An 18,183-nucleotide genomic window follows, 5' to 3' on the forward strand; every position below is an offset into this window, starting at 1 on the left:
TAAATGACCTGCAAATTTATATATCTAACCAAACTTCCCCTCAATTCCAGACTCATATTCAACTACATGCCTATTATCTCCACTTATGCACCTCAAACTTACTCAAAAATTGAACTTTTTTTTCTTCTTGCCCCAAATCTACTCTTCCAATAATCTTCTCATTTCAGCAAATAACAACTCCATTTTTCCAACTGTTCAGGCAAAAACCTTAAAGTCATCCTTGACTCCTCTCTTAATTCCACATCTAATCCATTAGCAAATTCTACTGGATTAACGTTTACCATATATTCCAAAACCAACCATTGCTCATCACTTTCAGTACTATCACCCTTGTCTGTGCCACCAATATCTTGCCACTGGTCTATTACAACAACCTCCTAACTAGTCATCTTGACTCCATATGATGATGAAGGCTGATTTAAAAAAAAAAATCATACTATGGTACTTCCCTCATCAAATGGCTTTTCATTCCACTTTGCAAAAAATCAAGGTCCTTACTACGTCTAATAAGATGATCTAAAATGATGTGGCCCCTTATAATCCTTCTCACTTCATCTACTACTTTCCCCTGTGTTTATTCCACTCCAGACACGTTGGCTCCTTGCTGGTGCTTGAACCTGCCAACCAATCTTCATCTCAAGCTGTGTGGGTCCCCAAGACAAGTCCCAGGTATGATGACGTGTTAGGAGGACTCACAGGACTCAGTAGTGATATTCACCACTATGATTTATTACAGTGAAAGGACATGAAGCTAAATCAGCTAAGGGAAAAAGTTCATGGGGTGAATAAGTACAAGCTTCCAGGAGTCCTCTGCAGTGGAGTAAGACAGGATGCACTTAATTCTCCCAGGAACAAGTTGTGACAACATGTATAAAACGTTGTCAGGGAAATTCATCAGAGACTCAGTACCTGGGATTTTTATTGGGGGCTAGTCATGGAAGTGTCCTCTGCCTAGCAAGTACCAAAACTCCAGACTCCCAGAAGGAAAACAGATATTTAGCATAAACCACATTGTCTGTACAAACAGTGTGGGCACAGTGAGTCATTCTTATCAGGGAATGGTGGAAACTCTCCCCAAATCCAAGTTGCCAGATACCAGCCAAGAGCCAGCCTTACAATTATGCCTTTCTAAGGATAGCAGTCTCAGGCCTACTACGTTAACTCATTTCTGCACACAAGCCCTATGCACTGGTTATTTCCTTTGCCTGGAACATTTTTCCCCCAGAAGTCCACATGCATTGTTCCCTCACATCCTCCAGATGGTATTCAAATATCACCTTATCAGTGGTCGTCCCCAACCATCTTATATAAAACAGCATTTCCTTTGTCATTCTCATTTCCCTTACCATGCTTTATTTTCATGTTAGCACTAATCACCAAACAAAATATCTATTTATTTATTCATTTGTATTGTGTCTGTGCCTATCTCTGACCCTTGAAATAGAAGCTCCATGGTACAAGCGACATAGGCCGCCTTATTTCCTGATGTATTGCCAGCACCTAGGACAATGTTAGGTACATGGTTGGTACTTGTACGATTTGCTAAATGACTGAATTCTCACAAGGCAACCCACATCAGAATTAGGCTTGCAGATCATGAAGATCAAATAGAACATGTCTGTCAAACACATTTCCCTAGTGACACTTACTACTTCTTGCACACAATAATGGTAAATTACCCAGTGTCCTATTTTTCTCTGTTATTTGGGATATTTGCCGGATTCCCAATTCTGAAATAAGTAGTTCCCATGCTGACAGGGATAAGGTATGCTGTGGAGACAACATGCTCAGAAGACAATGAATTCTGGGTTTGGAAGGTGGGGGTCAGAGGAAGAAAGAGCTCTGTAGCAAGAGATCCTGAAATAACTGTTCTGTATAAGAAAATAATTGCAAGTCATAAAATTTTCTTTATTGGCAGGTCCAGTATGGGCTTTAAAAATCACAACACATAGCAGTAGCTCTAATTGGAATACATTTAATATAGCTAATTGAACTCTTGATTTCCTCATTTATTAACAGTACTACCATTCTCCCTGCCAGTCAGGCTTGAACCTGGAACACATTTCTGCCTCCTTCTTTACCTGCTTTACCCTGTCGCTAAGTCCTTTAAGTACTTCCCTACACTCAGGGTTTTTTCACACCCATCATTTCCCTTCTACTCTCACTACCACTCCTAATTTTAAACTTTTACCATTTCATGCTTGTACTTCATTAGCAATTTCCTGATTTTAGGTCTCTCTCCACTTAAATCTACTTTATAAACTGAAACAAATTAATTTTCCTAAATAGTCACTCGATCAAGCCATTCCTCTATTGAAAAATCTTTAAAAGCTTCCCACTGATTACAGAAAAAGTCCAGATTCCTGATGGCATTCAGGACCTTCTACAACTGAGCCCCAACCTACCTTTCTCATCTTTCCCCTAGTCTACATGTGGCTTCCACTGCAAACATTTGCTACCTAAACAAAATTACCCTGCCCATTAGTATTCCTGACTTTTTCTTTGCAGACCTCATCATCCCACTCTTGCCCTATTCTATTGTTCCCATTCCTCTTTACCTATATTCTTCCTATTATTTAATTCATCTCAATTTCCATTTTCCTCCAGAAAATTTCTCTCCATAATCACAGGCAAAAATACTCTGTACCATTCAATTAGCACATACTATCTCTTACTGCTTCACAAGTACTTACCACCTAAACTTTGAGTTTCTTGATGACATGAACTCATATGTTCTGTATATCTTCCTCTCTGTGCAGGACAAGAACTCAATTTATTGATCTTAATCTGATAGCCAGACTAAGGAGGTCAACAAGCTGTAACATTCAGCCCTCCTTCCCTACACAAATGTGAGTGGCACTGATATCCCTATCCTGTTCTCTTACGATGATCCTAATCAGGTTTCTATGTTTCTGTTTTTGCTTCACCCCCAAACCTGGAGTCTATGTTTCTAATTCTAAAACAAAATCTTCAATTCTTAAAAATCTCCTTTTGCTTACTTGTTTTGGCAATTCTGACTTTGGAACACACCTCAATCCTGAATAACACAGCCAAGGGCTTAGAACCTTCCCTGGACATATTCTACCTGCAAATCTGGACAGTGATCCAACTTCAAAAAATACATTACTATAAGATCTGGTTAACTACCCAGAATACTAGTTAGAGAACTTAAAACAAGAGACAGAGAAAGAAAGAAAAACCCATATAAAGTTAAGACCACGATTTAAATAGAAGCAAACAGCTTAAAGTTTAACAGGATACCTGAAAATAACACCTATTTAATCTTTAAAATAATCTAAATCAAGCAGCTTGCTCACATATGAAATTAATTTGTAACCTACTCCAGGTACTTTTTGTGTATAGCAATACCTTAAAATAGGAAAGAGAATCAAACATTTCTTCAATCTGTTCTGAAGACTGAACAGATAATGATGATATTGGATGAGATGAATTCAAGGAATCTTTCTTCAGGGTTTTAAATCGAGCATCTAAGAAATCTTCATACTAGCAAAAAATGAAACAGATTAAGAAACCATGAACAGTATTAAAGACAGAGGCAAGTATAGTAATTATTTATATGAATTAGACTAATTACTGTTTAAGGTCATTATAAAAAATTAACTAGCTTCACTAAACTTCAGAAGTAAGCTTTTGAAAATGTAGGAAGAATGTGACATTTATGCATATTCCTTAAATTTGAAAGTAGAATTATAACCTCCTGGCCCCATGGAAAACAGTGTTTCCTAAACAACAGTATAAGCTGAGAATTTATTACTAAAGCAACCAAATGCTAAATCCAGATATTCAAAATGAATATTTAAAAATGGCTAGTGTATATTTGTAAAATAAAATCTGAAATAAAAAAAATAGGAACTGTTCCTTAAGCTGATTTCTCATACATAATCCAGCTTTTCTGTTAAGATAATATACATTTCCCTTAACTAAGGTTCATTCGAAGTAAAATATAACTCTTAAACAGCAAGAAGTCTGAGAGCTCAGTAAATGAGCTCCTCTAGAACGTATATTAGAAGTTTTTTTAACATTCTGGGCACCACCAAGTGGTGAAACTGTATATCTCTTTGCTTAATTAAGTAGCATACACAGATTTAGAATACCTTGCTTATTAATATTCTAACTTAAAATGAGTTCATTTTACCACCTGAAATTTTTGAACAGGCCCTACATAAAAATTTCAAATTGAAAGGTCCAACAGTACTCTCTTTATTTTTTTTTTGACTTTTATTGGAGTATAGTTGATTTACAATGCTGTATTAGTTTCAGGTGTATAGTAAAGTGAATCAGTTACACATATACATATATCCACTCTTTTTTTTTTTTTAATTCTTTTCCCATATAGGCCATTACAGAGAGTATTCCTTTTTTGAAGTAATCTTGGATCATATATTCAGGAAGTTTAATAGAAAGTCACAGAACTTTAGAGTTGAAAGGGATCTTTATACTTTTCCACCTACTGCTTGAATTATTTGGCAATATCTGTCATATAAGACCTAGTGTGTCCAAATATCTCTAATGACAAGAAACATCTCCAGAGAGTCTAAGAACATAGTAACAATATTTTCATGCTCCCTGTAACAGAATGGTGTTCCATGTCTTTGAAAAGGGCACAAAATATGGTTTGTACCTAAAAAGAGCAAATTATTTGTCTGTATCAACTTATGTATCACTGCTGTAAGAATGATCACAGTGATAACAGAGAGACAGCATTGCTACAAAATGTCTTAATTTTTTTCTCTTTATACATAGGATAAAAAGTTTTGTTTTGCAAAAAAAGGCTTTTCAACTCTATCTAAATTCCTTCAAGCAGAAGGGCCACATCTATTAAAATAAAATGTAGCAAAGCAATTTAAAATGTTCATCTTAATGACAAAGTGTAAAATAATTTCACAAAATTTCAGCTTTCTGAAATACATCAGTAAATAAAAGCACAATTTTCACTGTCAAATCTCAAGAGGTATAGAGATCAATAACAAGGGTCAATTTTATCGTATCTTTCTAGAAACATTTTCATTACTCCAAATGAATGGAAAATACATGTTGGATATGATTTGGCTATTTTTTCCCCCTGGCATTCATAGTAGGCCTAACAAATAGTGTACTTACGCTGGAGAGCTCTCCGAATATTTTTTCCAAAGAGAAATACTCCATGAAAGTAGCAAAACCTTCATTTAGCCATACCTCGTTCCACCACTGCATTGTTACCAGATTACCAAACCACTGTGGGAAAAAACAAACTACTAACCAATTTTACACTCTCAAGAATTTCCTAATAATTGAATTGTCAAATTAATCACCTATAACCAGATTACAATTACTGAAAAATATACTTATTATAGTTAACACAAACTATATTCAAATTAAAGACGTGCAAATAAATTATATTTGTAACATAAATTTACTTTAAAAGTAAAATTGCATAAATTGTATAAATTCACTTTAAAAGTAAAATAAAAAATTTAACATTTTACCTTGAATGAAACAGGCAAGAAATACAATTAGCATATTTATCAATTTAACACACGTTATATACTAGGTAAACAAAAACGAGTCACCTCATTAAAAGTAAGATTTCCTAGATAATGAAATTCTACTTTCTAATGTCAAGTTAGTAATATTATTTTCCATTGTATTTACAATCATCATGACAACTAAAAAATAAATTTCTATATGAGGGATGTTCCTATAGTCAGAGAGCCTGGACTGCAGGTTTCTCCTCAGTCACCCAAGTTGAGGGCAGTATTTACATGATTCAAAACAGAATTCAAATAACATTCTGTAAGAAATTTGGCATGCATACAAATAAGTGAAATCAGAAAGAACTTTAAATGGCTTTTTCCATGAGGTGGTAAGAAGAAGGAAAAAAACGATACGAGATTCCCTTAAAAAATGCATCTCAAAATCCCTGAAATAAAGAGTGGTAAATAAAGAGTGAAATAAAGGGTGTGCAATTTAGTCAGTGTGGCCAAGGGCTTGTCTCGAACCATCAGCAAAATGACAGGGTTACTAGGTACTGAAACAAAACACCTTTGAGAATTACAAAAGCATATTTTTCAAAGATATTATCTTAAAACCTATTTCAGAGGAAGATGACTTGTAAGTCCTAAAGAAGAAGTAAATGAGGAACACTCCCCCAGAGGTGATGGCCGGACCCAGAAATAACAGACCTACAGCAGATCCCCCCCAAAACAACTTGTCTACATGCCTAAAACTGTAACAGTAAATAAGCATACGCTTCCTATGCCAGCATGTCATGAAGCCCTCACGAGGGATGTAGGGCGGGCTACAGACTGTGTCTGAGGTAGGCTGTCAACTGCCAGAGCATGTCCCACTCTTCCTCCACATCCTCCCACCATCACAACACCCCCATACCATACCCTACCCTGACAAACACCTCATCGAGGGCACAAGAGAGACAAGGTGTTGGGGAAGAAAGAGGGAGGTTCACGTACTCATATAATTTTCTTTCTTTTTCTCTATGCCATACAGAGTACCTTCCCTCTCCTGAATTAACTAAGAACCCAGTTTTAGCAGGAGACAAAACAATAAATCTAGTCCTGACAACTACAGTCCAAGAGTTGTAAGAAGAAGAGTACAACTCAGGGAAAAGGTTTCTTCCCCACCAAGTTATGAAAAGTAAGAGAGATAATGGATGTGAAAATGCTTTATAAACTGTAAAACCCTATACAAAACATTAAATAGCATTTTTATCCGAAAATTAAGTTCGTTTAAAAAGCATCATATTATTATGAAAGAAGGCAATACTATAATAAAAAGCTGAATTATTATTAGCATCTAAATGTATTCTAAAACTCTAGGATATGAAACAGACCACAGGTGTGAGATATAACAGCCTTGGTTGCTGATACCTGATGGGCCAGCTCATGAGCGATGATTTTAGTAACCAGTTTTTTATCCATCACTGAAGAAGTATTATTATCATACAGAAGTGCCCCTTCTTGGAAGGTGAGCAAACCCCAATTTTCCATTGCTCCTGCTTCAAAGTCAGGAATAGCCACCAAATCTGGACATAACAAGAAAGAAGTGATCAACTTTAACCCATCTAAGGCACTCCCTAATTAAATCAAAATATTTTACCCACTGGTCTATCACTGAATCAGAAGGCAGTGAATTCATTTATACTCCTAAGGAAAGGAACCTTCCTAGCCCTGTATGCTCCTCACCTACCTGTCAGCTGAGGAAGACCTGATCAACCCCCTGTAGAGTCACTGTTGCTCTGTCCCTGAGCAAGAGAAGATACCTAATTCCTTCACACTGAAGAAGTTCCCAGAGCAAGGAGGACAAAATGCAGGGCCAACGTTCTTCTAGCTAAAACCAGCTCCATGTTGAACAGCACTGAAATGCTCTTGCTTTCCTGAGCTCTCATTACTCCTATTATTTGAATTAGGAATTTCTTAGGAAATTAGAATTAGTCAAACTCCAGACTAAGCCCTAAGCAAATCCCCACTTACACAGCACCTTTGAAATAGTCCCATAAACTTCTAAGTGTTTTAAGCTCCACTTTCAGATACATCCATGGAATCTAAATAATCTTAACAAATACAAACAATTTTGAAGGCAAACAATTAACAGTGTTTCTTGGTTTTCCTTTAAAATAACTTTGGCAAAAGTTCTTCCGAAAAAAACATTTGCAACATAAATCAGTTATACTGATAATGAAAATCAGAGGCACTGTTTGATTCTTACCCAGTTTCTTTAGTGGGTATTGAATTTCAAAGTAGTTTTGATAAAACTCAAGAAGCTTCACAGTTGTTTCCAAGGCATGGTGAGCTTGACCAATCTTTTCTGGAACAGCATATATAGAAACCTAAAAGGTAACAGGTATGATGTAAAGACAGGTACAATTAAAATGGCATGATATTCAGGTGAACACTGTCAAGATTAGCATACCTGAGAACTACATAGAGGTATACGAGATTTTTCAGGACAGCAACTCTCACTTATAGTTCTTTTAACCCCTATAGGATTTAGCAAGTCATTTCCATACATACAACAATGTTAAAAAATAAAAGCAATCAGTAAGTTTTAAGTTAACACGATATCCAAAATAAACTATTTTATATCATATAGCAATTTATAAGCAACTGCCTGTTTAATTTTATGATACTCTTCTCTTCCTCTCCATTACCTACAACGACCCTTCCTTGTCTATGAGCTATCAAACTGTGAATTATTTGAAGGCCAAAACTAAGTTTTCATCCTTTTAGCACCTATCACAGTGCCTGGCATCAAGCAGGCATTCAATACAGAGAAGTCACAGCTTACAAGGGAGTTAGTTCTAACATAAACACCTAAGACAGAAATGTTGAAATTACCCTGGGAAAACCTATTAGAGACCAACACATTCTCTTTCAGTAAGTATGGCACAGCCAGTTTTTCTTGGAAGCCTTGGAACGGCTTCTTTTTTTTTTTTTTTGCTGTTGTTGGCTTGTTTTTAAGGACCATGTTGTATCAAAAATAACCATACCCAGCAGAGTGAAACACTCAGTGAGTGGCACACGGTAACTAAAACCAAGTAAGCGGATACTGGGATTCATGCCCACACAGCCCACTCACTTCAGGGCGCATGCTCCAGGGAAGATGCAGTTGCCCACATTACTTAAATTGTTATTCTTTCTCTCTTCTTCTGATTAAGTGCATAAGTTAAACACATATGATGTAACTAACTATAAATGTCTTATCAGTAAGTATCAAAGGCAAAATTTAAGCAATTACATTAAAAGCAACAGGTTTTAAAAAGCAATATTTATTGTTTTTCAATTGACTGAAAGAAAAAATCCCTCTGTACTCAACTTGGGAAAGTGGGCTATGGACAAGACACTGCAGAAGATAAAAACCTCAAAATAAAGATCCCAGCAGGTGGGAAATAGAGACCTACTGAATAATTCATCATTTGAAAAAATACATTGGTGAACTCTAACCCCAAATTATTTTTGGTCTTTCAATAAAACACTGAAAAACAGTCAACAATTTCTCAGAGGTCAAAATTTCAGCTTTAATTGTCTTTATGTGGGGCCTTAGTCTATAGGACATATGCATTAATCAAAAAAACATGGAGGTAACATGGCATTACAAATTAAATATAAAGAAAAAATTTTAAGTAAACAAACAACAAAATTAAATGCACAAGCTCTGTAGTTAGACTGCCAGGTTCAAATCTCTGCTAGTTGTGTGAAATTAGTTAACCTCAATCTCCTTATCTATAAAATGGTGATAAAAGTAGCTCCTATCCTCACAGGGTTGCTGTCAGGATTAAATGAACTAATATGTATAGAACTTAGAATAGTGCCTGACACAAAAAAAGTGTTCAATAAATAGTAGTTATTATCATTACTACAAATAGAATCCCATCAGAAATGGGGTAAAATATGTATGAGCAGAGATTTGTGGCAAAGGTGACAGGAAGAATGAAGTGTTAGGAGTTCAGTTAGCCCATTTAAAATATGTTACTTTCTAAAGTAACTATGGAAGGAATTTAATATCACATCATGTGGCCAAGTGTACTTCACCAGCCCAGCACTCGAACATCTGCAGCCCTTGGTACAGGACTGTGACCACAGCTTATTGAATTCAGTCACCACCTGCCAAAGGACCAAGCACACTTCCTGCATCAGTCCCCCTGTGAAAGTGTTAGCACACAAGCACACACAACAAAGTCTGACATATTCTTTTTTTTTTTTTTTTTTTTTTTTTGCGGTACGTGGGCCCCTCACTGCCGTGGCCTCTCCCATTGCGGCGCACAGGCTCCGGACGCGCAGGTCCAGCGGCCATGGCTCACGGGCCCAGCCGCTCCACGGCATGTGGGATCCTCCCGGACCGGGGCACGAACCCCCGTCCCCCGCATCGGCGGGCGGACTCTCAACCGCCGCGCCACCAGAGAAGCCCTGACATATTCTTAAATCTAACTACCATTATAAATGACTGTACCAAGATCACTTGGAATTTGAGACCAGTCTTTATTATTTCTGCCTGTTCTTTCCACACATACATATTTTATGTTCCAGTCAATGTAACCATCTAGAAGATGCTGTCCTAATAGAAACACCACCCATATACTCCAGGTTCCTCCTCAAAACATCCTTCTCCCAAACACACCATTTGGCCACTCCCATCACTATATGCGAAAGCATCTTTCATTAGATGAAAAGTTAAGGGAGAAAAAAGAAGTTCACATGGAACTGAAATCTGACCAAAGGATCCACTGAGTCCCATTTCTGGAATACAATGACTAGGAAGAAAGGTAGTTTGGCATTTTCTCTTTCCTTCTACTTCTCTTCCTTTAAAAAATGTGCTGTGAATTCTTACTAGAGATGAATTGTCAGGTCATTACAATTATTATCATGCTTGTTTTAAGAGCAACAGAAGCAGTAAGAAATAAACAAAGAAAGCAATCTAGTTCAACAAAGAAGTTTTGACCAGCACCCTGCACTTGGTAAGAGCACCCTAAACACTGTTAAATGCAAGTCAACTGGTGCTCAGGCCTTAAGGCTTACAACTTAAAACTTTTCCTACAACATCTCTTGCTAAGACCTGAGAGATTTATAAAAGACACAAAAAAGTCTCCTAGTCAGCTCTCAGAGGAAAGAGTTAAGACTGAGGAATAGCAGATTTGTTAGGTTTAACTTGCTCTGCTCCTTAATTTAATAAGAAGCAAAAACTACATAAAAGCAAAACCAGAACCAAACCTCATCCCCCCAAAAGAACAACAATACAGCCTGCAAGATTTATGAAGCTAGAAAATATTGGAATCTTCCAAACTAAGTTTCCTGAAAAACACCAGCTTTCCTAAACAGACAGCTGAACATACAAAAAGCATAAATTCCTTAAAAAAAAAACCCAAAAAACAAAAAAACCTCACCAGAATGAAGTCTATCCAGAATAACTGATTACATGGGACTTGAGACTTTAGTAGAATGATATAAATTACATATAATGTCCCTAGTTGGTGGAAGGATACTTGAGGAAATGTTGTTTGTGGAGCTAAGTCATGTTCCTGACTAAATAAGAATAAATTAAAATTATAACTTCACATGGATAATAGTGTTGAAGGTTCTGTTTGGATGTTAAACAGACATGATGTCCACATCTGACTAACCACCAATGGATTCTGATTCTACAAATTAGACCTGTTATGGTAAAAATGAAATCAGGCAATGGCAACAACAAAATAAAAACCTCAAGACAAACTAATAAAGTGTATTTCAAAACTAGCCTAGAATTTTCTAGGTAATTCTGGCATCCCTGAAGGCAGAGAGAGGTTTAAGGAACACTGAATAACGGACAGAAATGATAAAACAAATGTTCTCTCTTTCTTTAGGTCTTTGACAACATAGTAATCTTTATCACTGAACAGGCCACGTGTAATAATCCACAGTCAACTTTGACATTTTCAGTTGTTTACTATGACTGACATTAATAAGTAAAGCCCTACTGCCTTATTCCTGAATCTTGTGAAACAGGCCTAATGTCAAATATTACAAAAGAGAACATATCCTAGAGATTACAACATTTTAGTGGAACAAAAATCCTTTATTAGACTCTAAGTCTGAATTTCTGATCACCATACCTACAGAAATTACATCATTTGTTGTAAGAAGCAGTATATTGTGGTAGACAGTGAATTCTGACTATCATTCACTGGCTATGCAATCTAGGTCAATTACTTAACCTCTCTGGTACACTGTTTCTTCATCAGCAATATGAGGCTAATGCCTTCCCCTCATTTGGTTTATAAAATAAAAAGATGTTTATAAATGAGAGCTCAAGACAACTGCCTGCACAGAGTATAACTCCACACATGCTAGAGTCTTCCCCATTTCCTAATAAAAAGAGAAAGTTAATAAAACAGTTGTTTATTTGTAATTTTTTCAAAATACATTTACTACTGGGTAGCATTAAAAATGATAAAGGTTATTTATATTTATATTTATATTTATATATACAAGGGAGTTTACGTACATACAAGGGAGTTTCTCTGTGTGTGTATTACTATCTGCCAGGTACCAAAGATTTTACAGGAATTTAAAAAACTTAATCCTTGAGAGAGCAGGGTAATATAGACAATATAGTATTAGAGTTGTGGAAGGTGAGGTTTAGAGAATTACAGAGCAGTCTGCCCAAGGGCACATAGGTAGAAAGCTGTATAGGAGAGATCTGAACCGAGGTAGATGCCAGAGTCCATGTTTAACCATGTTGCTTCCTAATACATGTAAATAAAAAGCAAAAAAATTCACTTGAAACTCCTCTCTCTCTTTCAGTCTCTCTCTCTTTCCAGTTGACCCTTGAACAATGACGGGGTTAGGGGCAACAACCCTCGGAGCAGTTGAAAATCTGAGTATAACTTATAGTCAGTCTTCTGCATCTAAGGATTCAAACTACGGATCATGTAGTACTGCAGTATTTACTATTGAAAAAAATCTGCAATAAGTGGACTTGTGCAGTTCAAACTCGTGTTCTTCAAGGGTCAACTGTTGTGGACAAAATATATATATATATATGTTTTATATATATGTTATACATATATGTTATATATATGAGATATATATATATATATATATATATATAATATATGAGGTATATATCTGAGCAGTGAATAATTCAGCCTGACTAGATGAAAGAATTCCATTGGAGCAATTGGAAATATAACCGAATTTATGAGGGCCTTGGATATCACAGAATGATGAGTTTGAATGTAATCCTACAGACAGTAAGAAGCCAGCATAGCTGCTGAAAGAAAGAATGAGAGAGGGATGGAGGGAGGGACAGAGGGAGAAAGAAAGAAAGAAAGAGAGAGGGAGGGAGGGGGAGAGAAAGAGAGAGAGGGAAAATAAAAAGCCTAGACTACATACATTTTGAGATACAATAAAAAGTGCTGGGGGGCTTCCCTGGTGGCGCAGTGGTTGGGAGTCCACCTGCCGATGCAGGGGACACGGGTTCGTGCCCCAGTCTGGGAGGATCCCACATGCCGCGGAGCGGCTGGGCCCGTGAGCCACGGCTGCTGAGACTGCGCGTCCGGAGTCTGTGCTCCGCAACGGGAGAAGCCACAACAGCGAGAGGCCCGTGTACCGCAATAAAAAAAAAAAAAAAAAAAGTGCTGGGGATTTTATATCAAAGAGTATGATAAGAACTACAACAGAGATGTAACTAAAGTGCTATGAAATATCAGAGGGAATGATTAATCCCAGCTGGGGAAAGAATGAAAAGCTTCAAGGAGAGGGTGGTACTCAGCTGGCTCTTGAAGAAGCAACCTGATTTAAGATTGAACCTTTTAGGTTTTATAAAGGCTGCAACATCTGCATCAAGGGCTAAATTTGGGGTGCAAAACTTGAAGAGAGGTTAATTGAATTTTTTTCAGGATTAAACCAGTCTTAATATCCTTTCGAAAGGATTCCAAAAAACTCTTTGGTTTAGACTTGCCAAAAACTCTCTTAAACCCAAAGGTGAGCACTTACTCAATGTAGTCCACATTACCCTTGAACACGAACAGGTCTCCATCCTTTGAGCATAAGGTCATATGGCAGTGTTATTGCTGATGAAGAGCCAGATAATCCTTACCTCACCCCTTCTCTCTAAGAGTTAATGGAGTAGACATGATAATCTTTTCTAACAGAAGGAGTATGCCCCTCTTAATTAGCAAATAATAAGATCCAAATACACTGTGATTAAAATAAAGTTCTTTGGTCTGGAAAGGAAGCCCAAATCCAAGTGAATGTGTCCAAAGGGTAGAAAACATACCCTGGTGGGGATCAAAAATATGAAAAAAAATTAAAGAATTCCGTCATATTTCTATCAAGAAAAATAATCACTTTTAGCTTTAAAAGACCCTTTTTTCCTATGTTGTTAGTATGTGAAGATATTAGCTTTTTAAGGTCTTTACAGTGAAATTAAGGCATAAAATCCAATCAAACAATCATTTACAGACAGATTCAAATGACGAAGAAAAGCAGAGGAGCCTAATTAGAACAAAGGGTCAATCTTGACAAATTACAGACATACCAGACATTTAAACAATCTTCTCTCTTTAAGACGAAGAAAATTCAATCAGGACTTGCTTTTTCAAAAGGTGCATTCAAATGACTTTTACAACTTGGAGTTTTTCTTCTAACTAAATTTTTATGCTATCTTTTAAGCCTGCACAATCTTCTAGATTTGCTGCTGTCCAATAAAATGTTCTGCATTGATGGAAATATTCAATATCTTTGATATCCAATAAGGTAGCCACAGCCACAAGAATGCTAGAAATGTGGCTACTGAGACTAAGGAAGTGAATTTTAAATTTAATTAATTTTTGCAGCTTTAATGATATAATTAACATATAATATGTAAGTTTAAGGTATACAACATGTTCATTAGATATACTTATATATTGTGAAATGATTACCACAGTAGCACGAGTTAACACTTCCATCACTTCACATAGCTACCATTTCTTTTGCATGGTGAGAACATTTAAGCAACTCTCTTTGCAACTTTCAAATATATAATACAGTGTTAACTATAATCACCATGCTGTACATTAGCTCCCCAGAACTTATTTATACCTGGAAGTTTGGACCCTTTGACCAACATTTCTCCATCTCCCCCACCCCTCAGGCCCTGGCAACCATGAGTCCATGAGTTCAGTTTTAGATTCCACACCTAAGTGAGGTCACAGAGTCTTTGTCTTTGTCTGTCTGACTTATTTCACTTAGCATAATGCCCTCAAGGTCCATATATGTTGTCCCAAATGGCAAGATTTCCTTCTTTCTTTCTCATGGCTGAATAACATTCCATTGTGTGTGTGTGTGTGTGTGTGTGTGTGTGTGACTTCTTTTTCATCCTTTTTACCTTTGTTCTTCCCTGACCAGATAATATAAAATTTCCTGTCTTCTAACTCACAAATTCTTTTTCTTGCTTGATCCATTCTGCTGCTGATGGTCTGTATTGCATTTTTCATTTCATTCACTGTATTTTTCAGACCCAGAATTTCTGTTTGGTTCTTTTTTTTTTTTATGATTTCTATGTCTCCACTAAACATTTCATTTTGTTCATGTACTGTTTCTTGATTTAATTAAATTGTCTTTCTGTGTTTTCATATTATACAGCACAGTTCTAGAGGCTTTCTTATACATATATTGTCTTACTGAAATTCTCTTATAAAAGTAAAATTTAAAGGAACTTAAAAATTATTGATTTTTTAGGTATTCAAATAATAACAGTAAATAACAACTAAGTAAAAAGTAACACGGCTGGTATAAAATGTCAGAGCTGTGAACCAAAAGATTGTTTTCCTTCATAAAGCATTTACCAGATATCATGAAAGGATTCCTCTCAACCTCCTGTGAATATAGGTTTTCAAGACAATTACCACAACAACATACATACCAGGGTTCCATTTATGTCCTGACTCAGATTCTTCAACTCCCCCACAATGAAAGCAACCAGGTAAGTGCTCATCTTCACACTCTCAGAAAACTCATCCTGAACAAGTCCATCTTCCATAATGACTGATGACTTCTACAAGCAATGGGGAAAATGACAGTTCTGTAACTATGAGAATAAATGACAGTGACATATAAACTGGGAAACTGAAGATTCAAATAGGAAATAAGTAGTGAAGATGCTGGCATATTTTAATCTCTCAGCACAAGTTTCCAAACAACACGGCCCTCAGTCTCAGTCTGTTCTACCATCCTTCATCATGAGGACATACTGAGTACAGTAAAAATCCTTAAGAAGTTCCTAGTCTCAAACAATGGCTTTAAATAAATGTAAGTTAGAAACAGTAAGTAGCAGTGGCTCTGTTTCTCCCCTTTAAAACACCATCAAAACCAAAAATCCTTCCTTATGACCTAGGAGTACTCCATTCTACTGCTACAAATACATTCACACAAGAATGAGCTACAGCTGGTTAATCCCTCCAAATGATCTGAAATGGCTTCGTAAAGGACCGTGTTGATGACCACAAGAAGGCTTAGTGAGATTAAAGGTGATAAGTCACTAGAAAAGTCTGCAGTAGACACAAGATGAGGGAAGGCAGGCAACCTTGCAGGATTTTCCAACCGTGAATTTAAAATATGTTTTGGGTTACTATGCAAGTAAGCATTTGACCTCCCTTAGAGAAAGATTAAGGTGAAGAGTATGGCTAGGAGTAGAGCTGCTGAAGTGATGTCCTTGTCGAAGGACAGACCATGTCCTCTCCTTGACTCAAGGGCTGACTCATAGTCTGTTAGATGTGGCTGCTCCTCCTCCCCAGTCACATGGCTTCTGAGAGGTTCCTATCAGCTGCACACAGCTCTCAGGTGTAACAAAAGAACCCACCCCTAAGTTCTGTTTAGGAGAAAAACAATTCTGCCAGATTTCACCCCCACTACTTCCATGCAGAGCTCACAGCCAAGAAAGATGTCCATGTTCTTGTTACCTCCATGTTACCATCTCGATTTCTCAGTAACCACTAAAACACCAAGGTCAATCATGATTCAACACTACCAAATATCACTGTTTAGAATAGTAAATTCACCATGTCTTTGAAAATATCACTGTGCTCTTTAGTAGCAGTTCACAGTATTAATATTTGCAGAACTTTAGTACAATAGCACAGACTTCACATTTCCTGCCCATTCCTTCCACATCCAGTCTTTCTCTTTCCTCAAGTGCTTCTCAGGCTGACTTCCCAATTGATTCCAATACATATTTTACTTTTATTTAAGCATTTTAAGAAAGAATAAGAATGTATATGATTTTAATCATTCTCAACAGTATGGCAAAGAAGAATTCAAGTATTCAAAACAAAGAAAGAGACCTACTCAAAGATTTTACATTCAAGGAATAGAACAGTACCTTAGGCATATTTGATAAAGCAGTGTATTGCTCATCTCTTATGATCCTGATGATAAATGTGGCTTTAAATGCTGGTTCATCAAAACAAGGAAAAGCAGATCTTGCTGCCAAGGGTTCAAACTGAGTTGCTGCAAAGTACCTAAAACAAATGCAAATCCATCCAACAGTTATTGAGTACCTACTATTCAAGGCACCTTGCCAAGTTCTAGGGATACTAAGATAAATATCATACAAGCCCAGACATTAAAGGATTCTCAATCAACTGGGAGAGGCAGAGGTTATACAGTAGAAACTTATCAGGCTGCGAATCATGTCCTAATAGTGCGAACAAAGCAGTGGAAACAAAGGGTAGGAAACAAAGTCTGCCTAGTGGTAGAGACACTGTAAGGAAACCGGTGACAAAATATGAAGAGGGCCTTTAAAAATGAGGAATATTTGAAAAGGTAGAGAAAGGAAGACAGTGCAGCCTAGAAAGAGTAGGAAGCACAAGGAAGGACTGAGCAGTGCATATTCAGGGACTGGGGGTGGGTGTCCAAGGTGGCTGGAGGTGAAGCCACAAAGATAGGCTATAGCTGGCCACTGAGGTCTTAAAAAGGTTTCTGATGAAAGATCACTATAAAAGGTTGTCATCCATTGCCATTATTCTCTGTACAGACTGTGTCTTCATAACACTAAACCTCACACTCACAACCTGCACTTTCATGAGGACTGAAAAAACTAGGTGTCCTATAGTATGCTGTTGTTCTTTACTCTCTTCAGAAATGAATCAAAAATTTTCCTCCTCTCCTACAGCAACAACACTTGAGAATTTAACTATAAGTCCTCAATTAAAGGTTGGGAGAAAAGCATAAAAAGAGGAGAAATGCAGATTTTTAGTTAAGCAGAGGAATAAAATAGATCTGCATTTGGAAAATCATACAAACATGGTCATAAGAAATCAGGACACGTGTGGCCCTGGTGTGCACATATCAACTACCAGTCAATATGGTACATAGACAACCACCACTACGGACATGATTGCCTCGCTTGCTTAGGACTTAGTCCACCTAGAAGGGTGGGATAGGGAGGCTGGGAGGGAGACGGAAGAGGGAGGGGATATGGGGATGTACGTATAGCTGATTCACTTTACTATACAGCAGCAACTAACACAACAATGTAAAGCAATTATACTCCAATAAAGATGTTTAAAAAAAAAAAAAAGGCAAGTAGAAAAGAGTGTAAGATTTAGAGTCAGAAGACCCAAACTCTGCAACTTACCAGCCACATGACTTCAGCAAATCAGTGATCTACATCTCATTTCCTTATTTGTTAAACTAGGATCAAGGTAGG

The 18,183-nt window shown here is 36.9% G+C and overlaps 1 protein-coding gene across 1 annotated transcript in view; it reads right to left on the reverse strand.

The window, feature by feature from the left end:
* Nucleotides 1-18,183, reverse strand: part of LNPEP (leucyl and cystinyl aminopeptidase) — a gene marked incomplete at its 3' end in the record, with an annotated part of 107,778 nt that overhangs the window by 31,575 nt on the left and 58,020 nt on the right. The window contains exons 3-8 of the mRNA XM_079703931.1: nucleotides 16,855-16,993; nucleotides 15,400-15,531; nucleotides 7,723-7,843; nucleotides 6,885-7,039; nucleotides 5,122-5,235; nucleotides 3,370-3,504 (exon numbers count right to left, since the gene is read on the reverse strand). Coding sequence (XP_079560057.1) covers nucleotides 3,370-3,504; nucleotides 5,122-5,235; nucleotides 6,885-7,039; nucleotides 7,723-7,843; nucleotides 15,400-15,531; nucleotides 16,855-16,993 — 796 coding nt within the window. The remainder of the gene's footprint in view (nucleotides 1-3,369; nucleotides 3,505-5,121; nucleotides 5,236-6,884; nucleotides 7,040-7,722; nucleotides 7,844-15,399; nucleotides 15,532-16,854; nucleotides 16,994-18,183) is intronic.

This window comes from Hyperoodon ampullatus (genome assembly GCF_949752795.1).
Source record: "Hyperoodon ampullatus genome assembly, chromosome: 4".
Lineage (NCBI taxonomy): Eukaryota > Metazoa > Chordata > Mammalia > Artiodactyla > Ziphiidae > Hyperoodon > Hyperoodon ampullatus.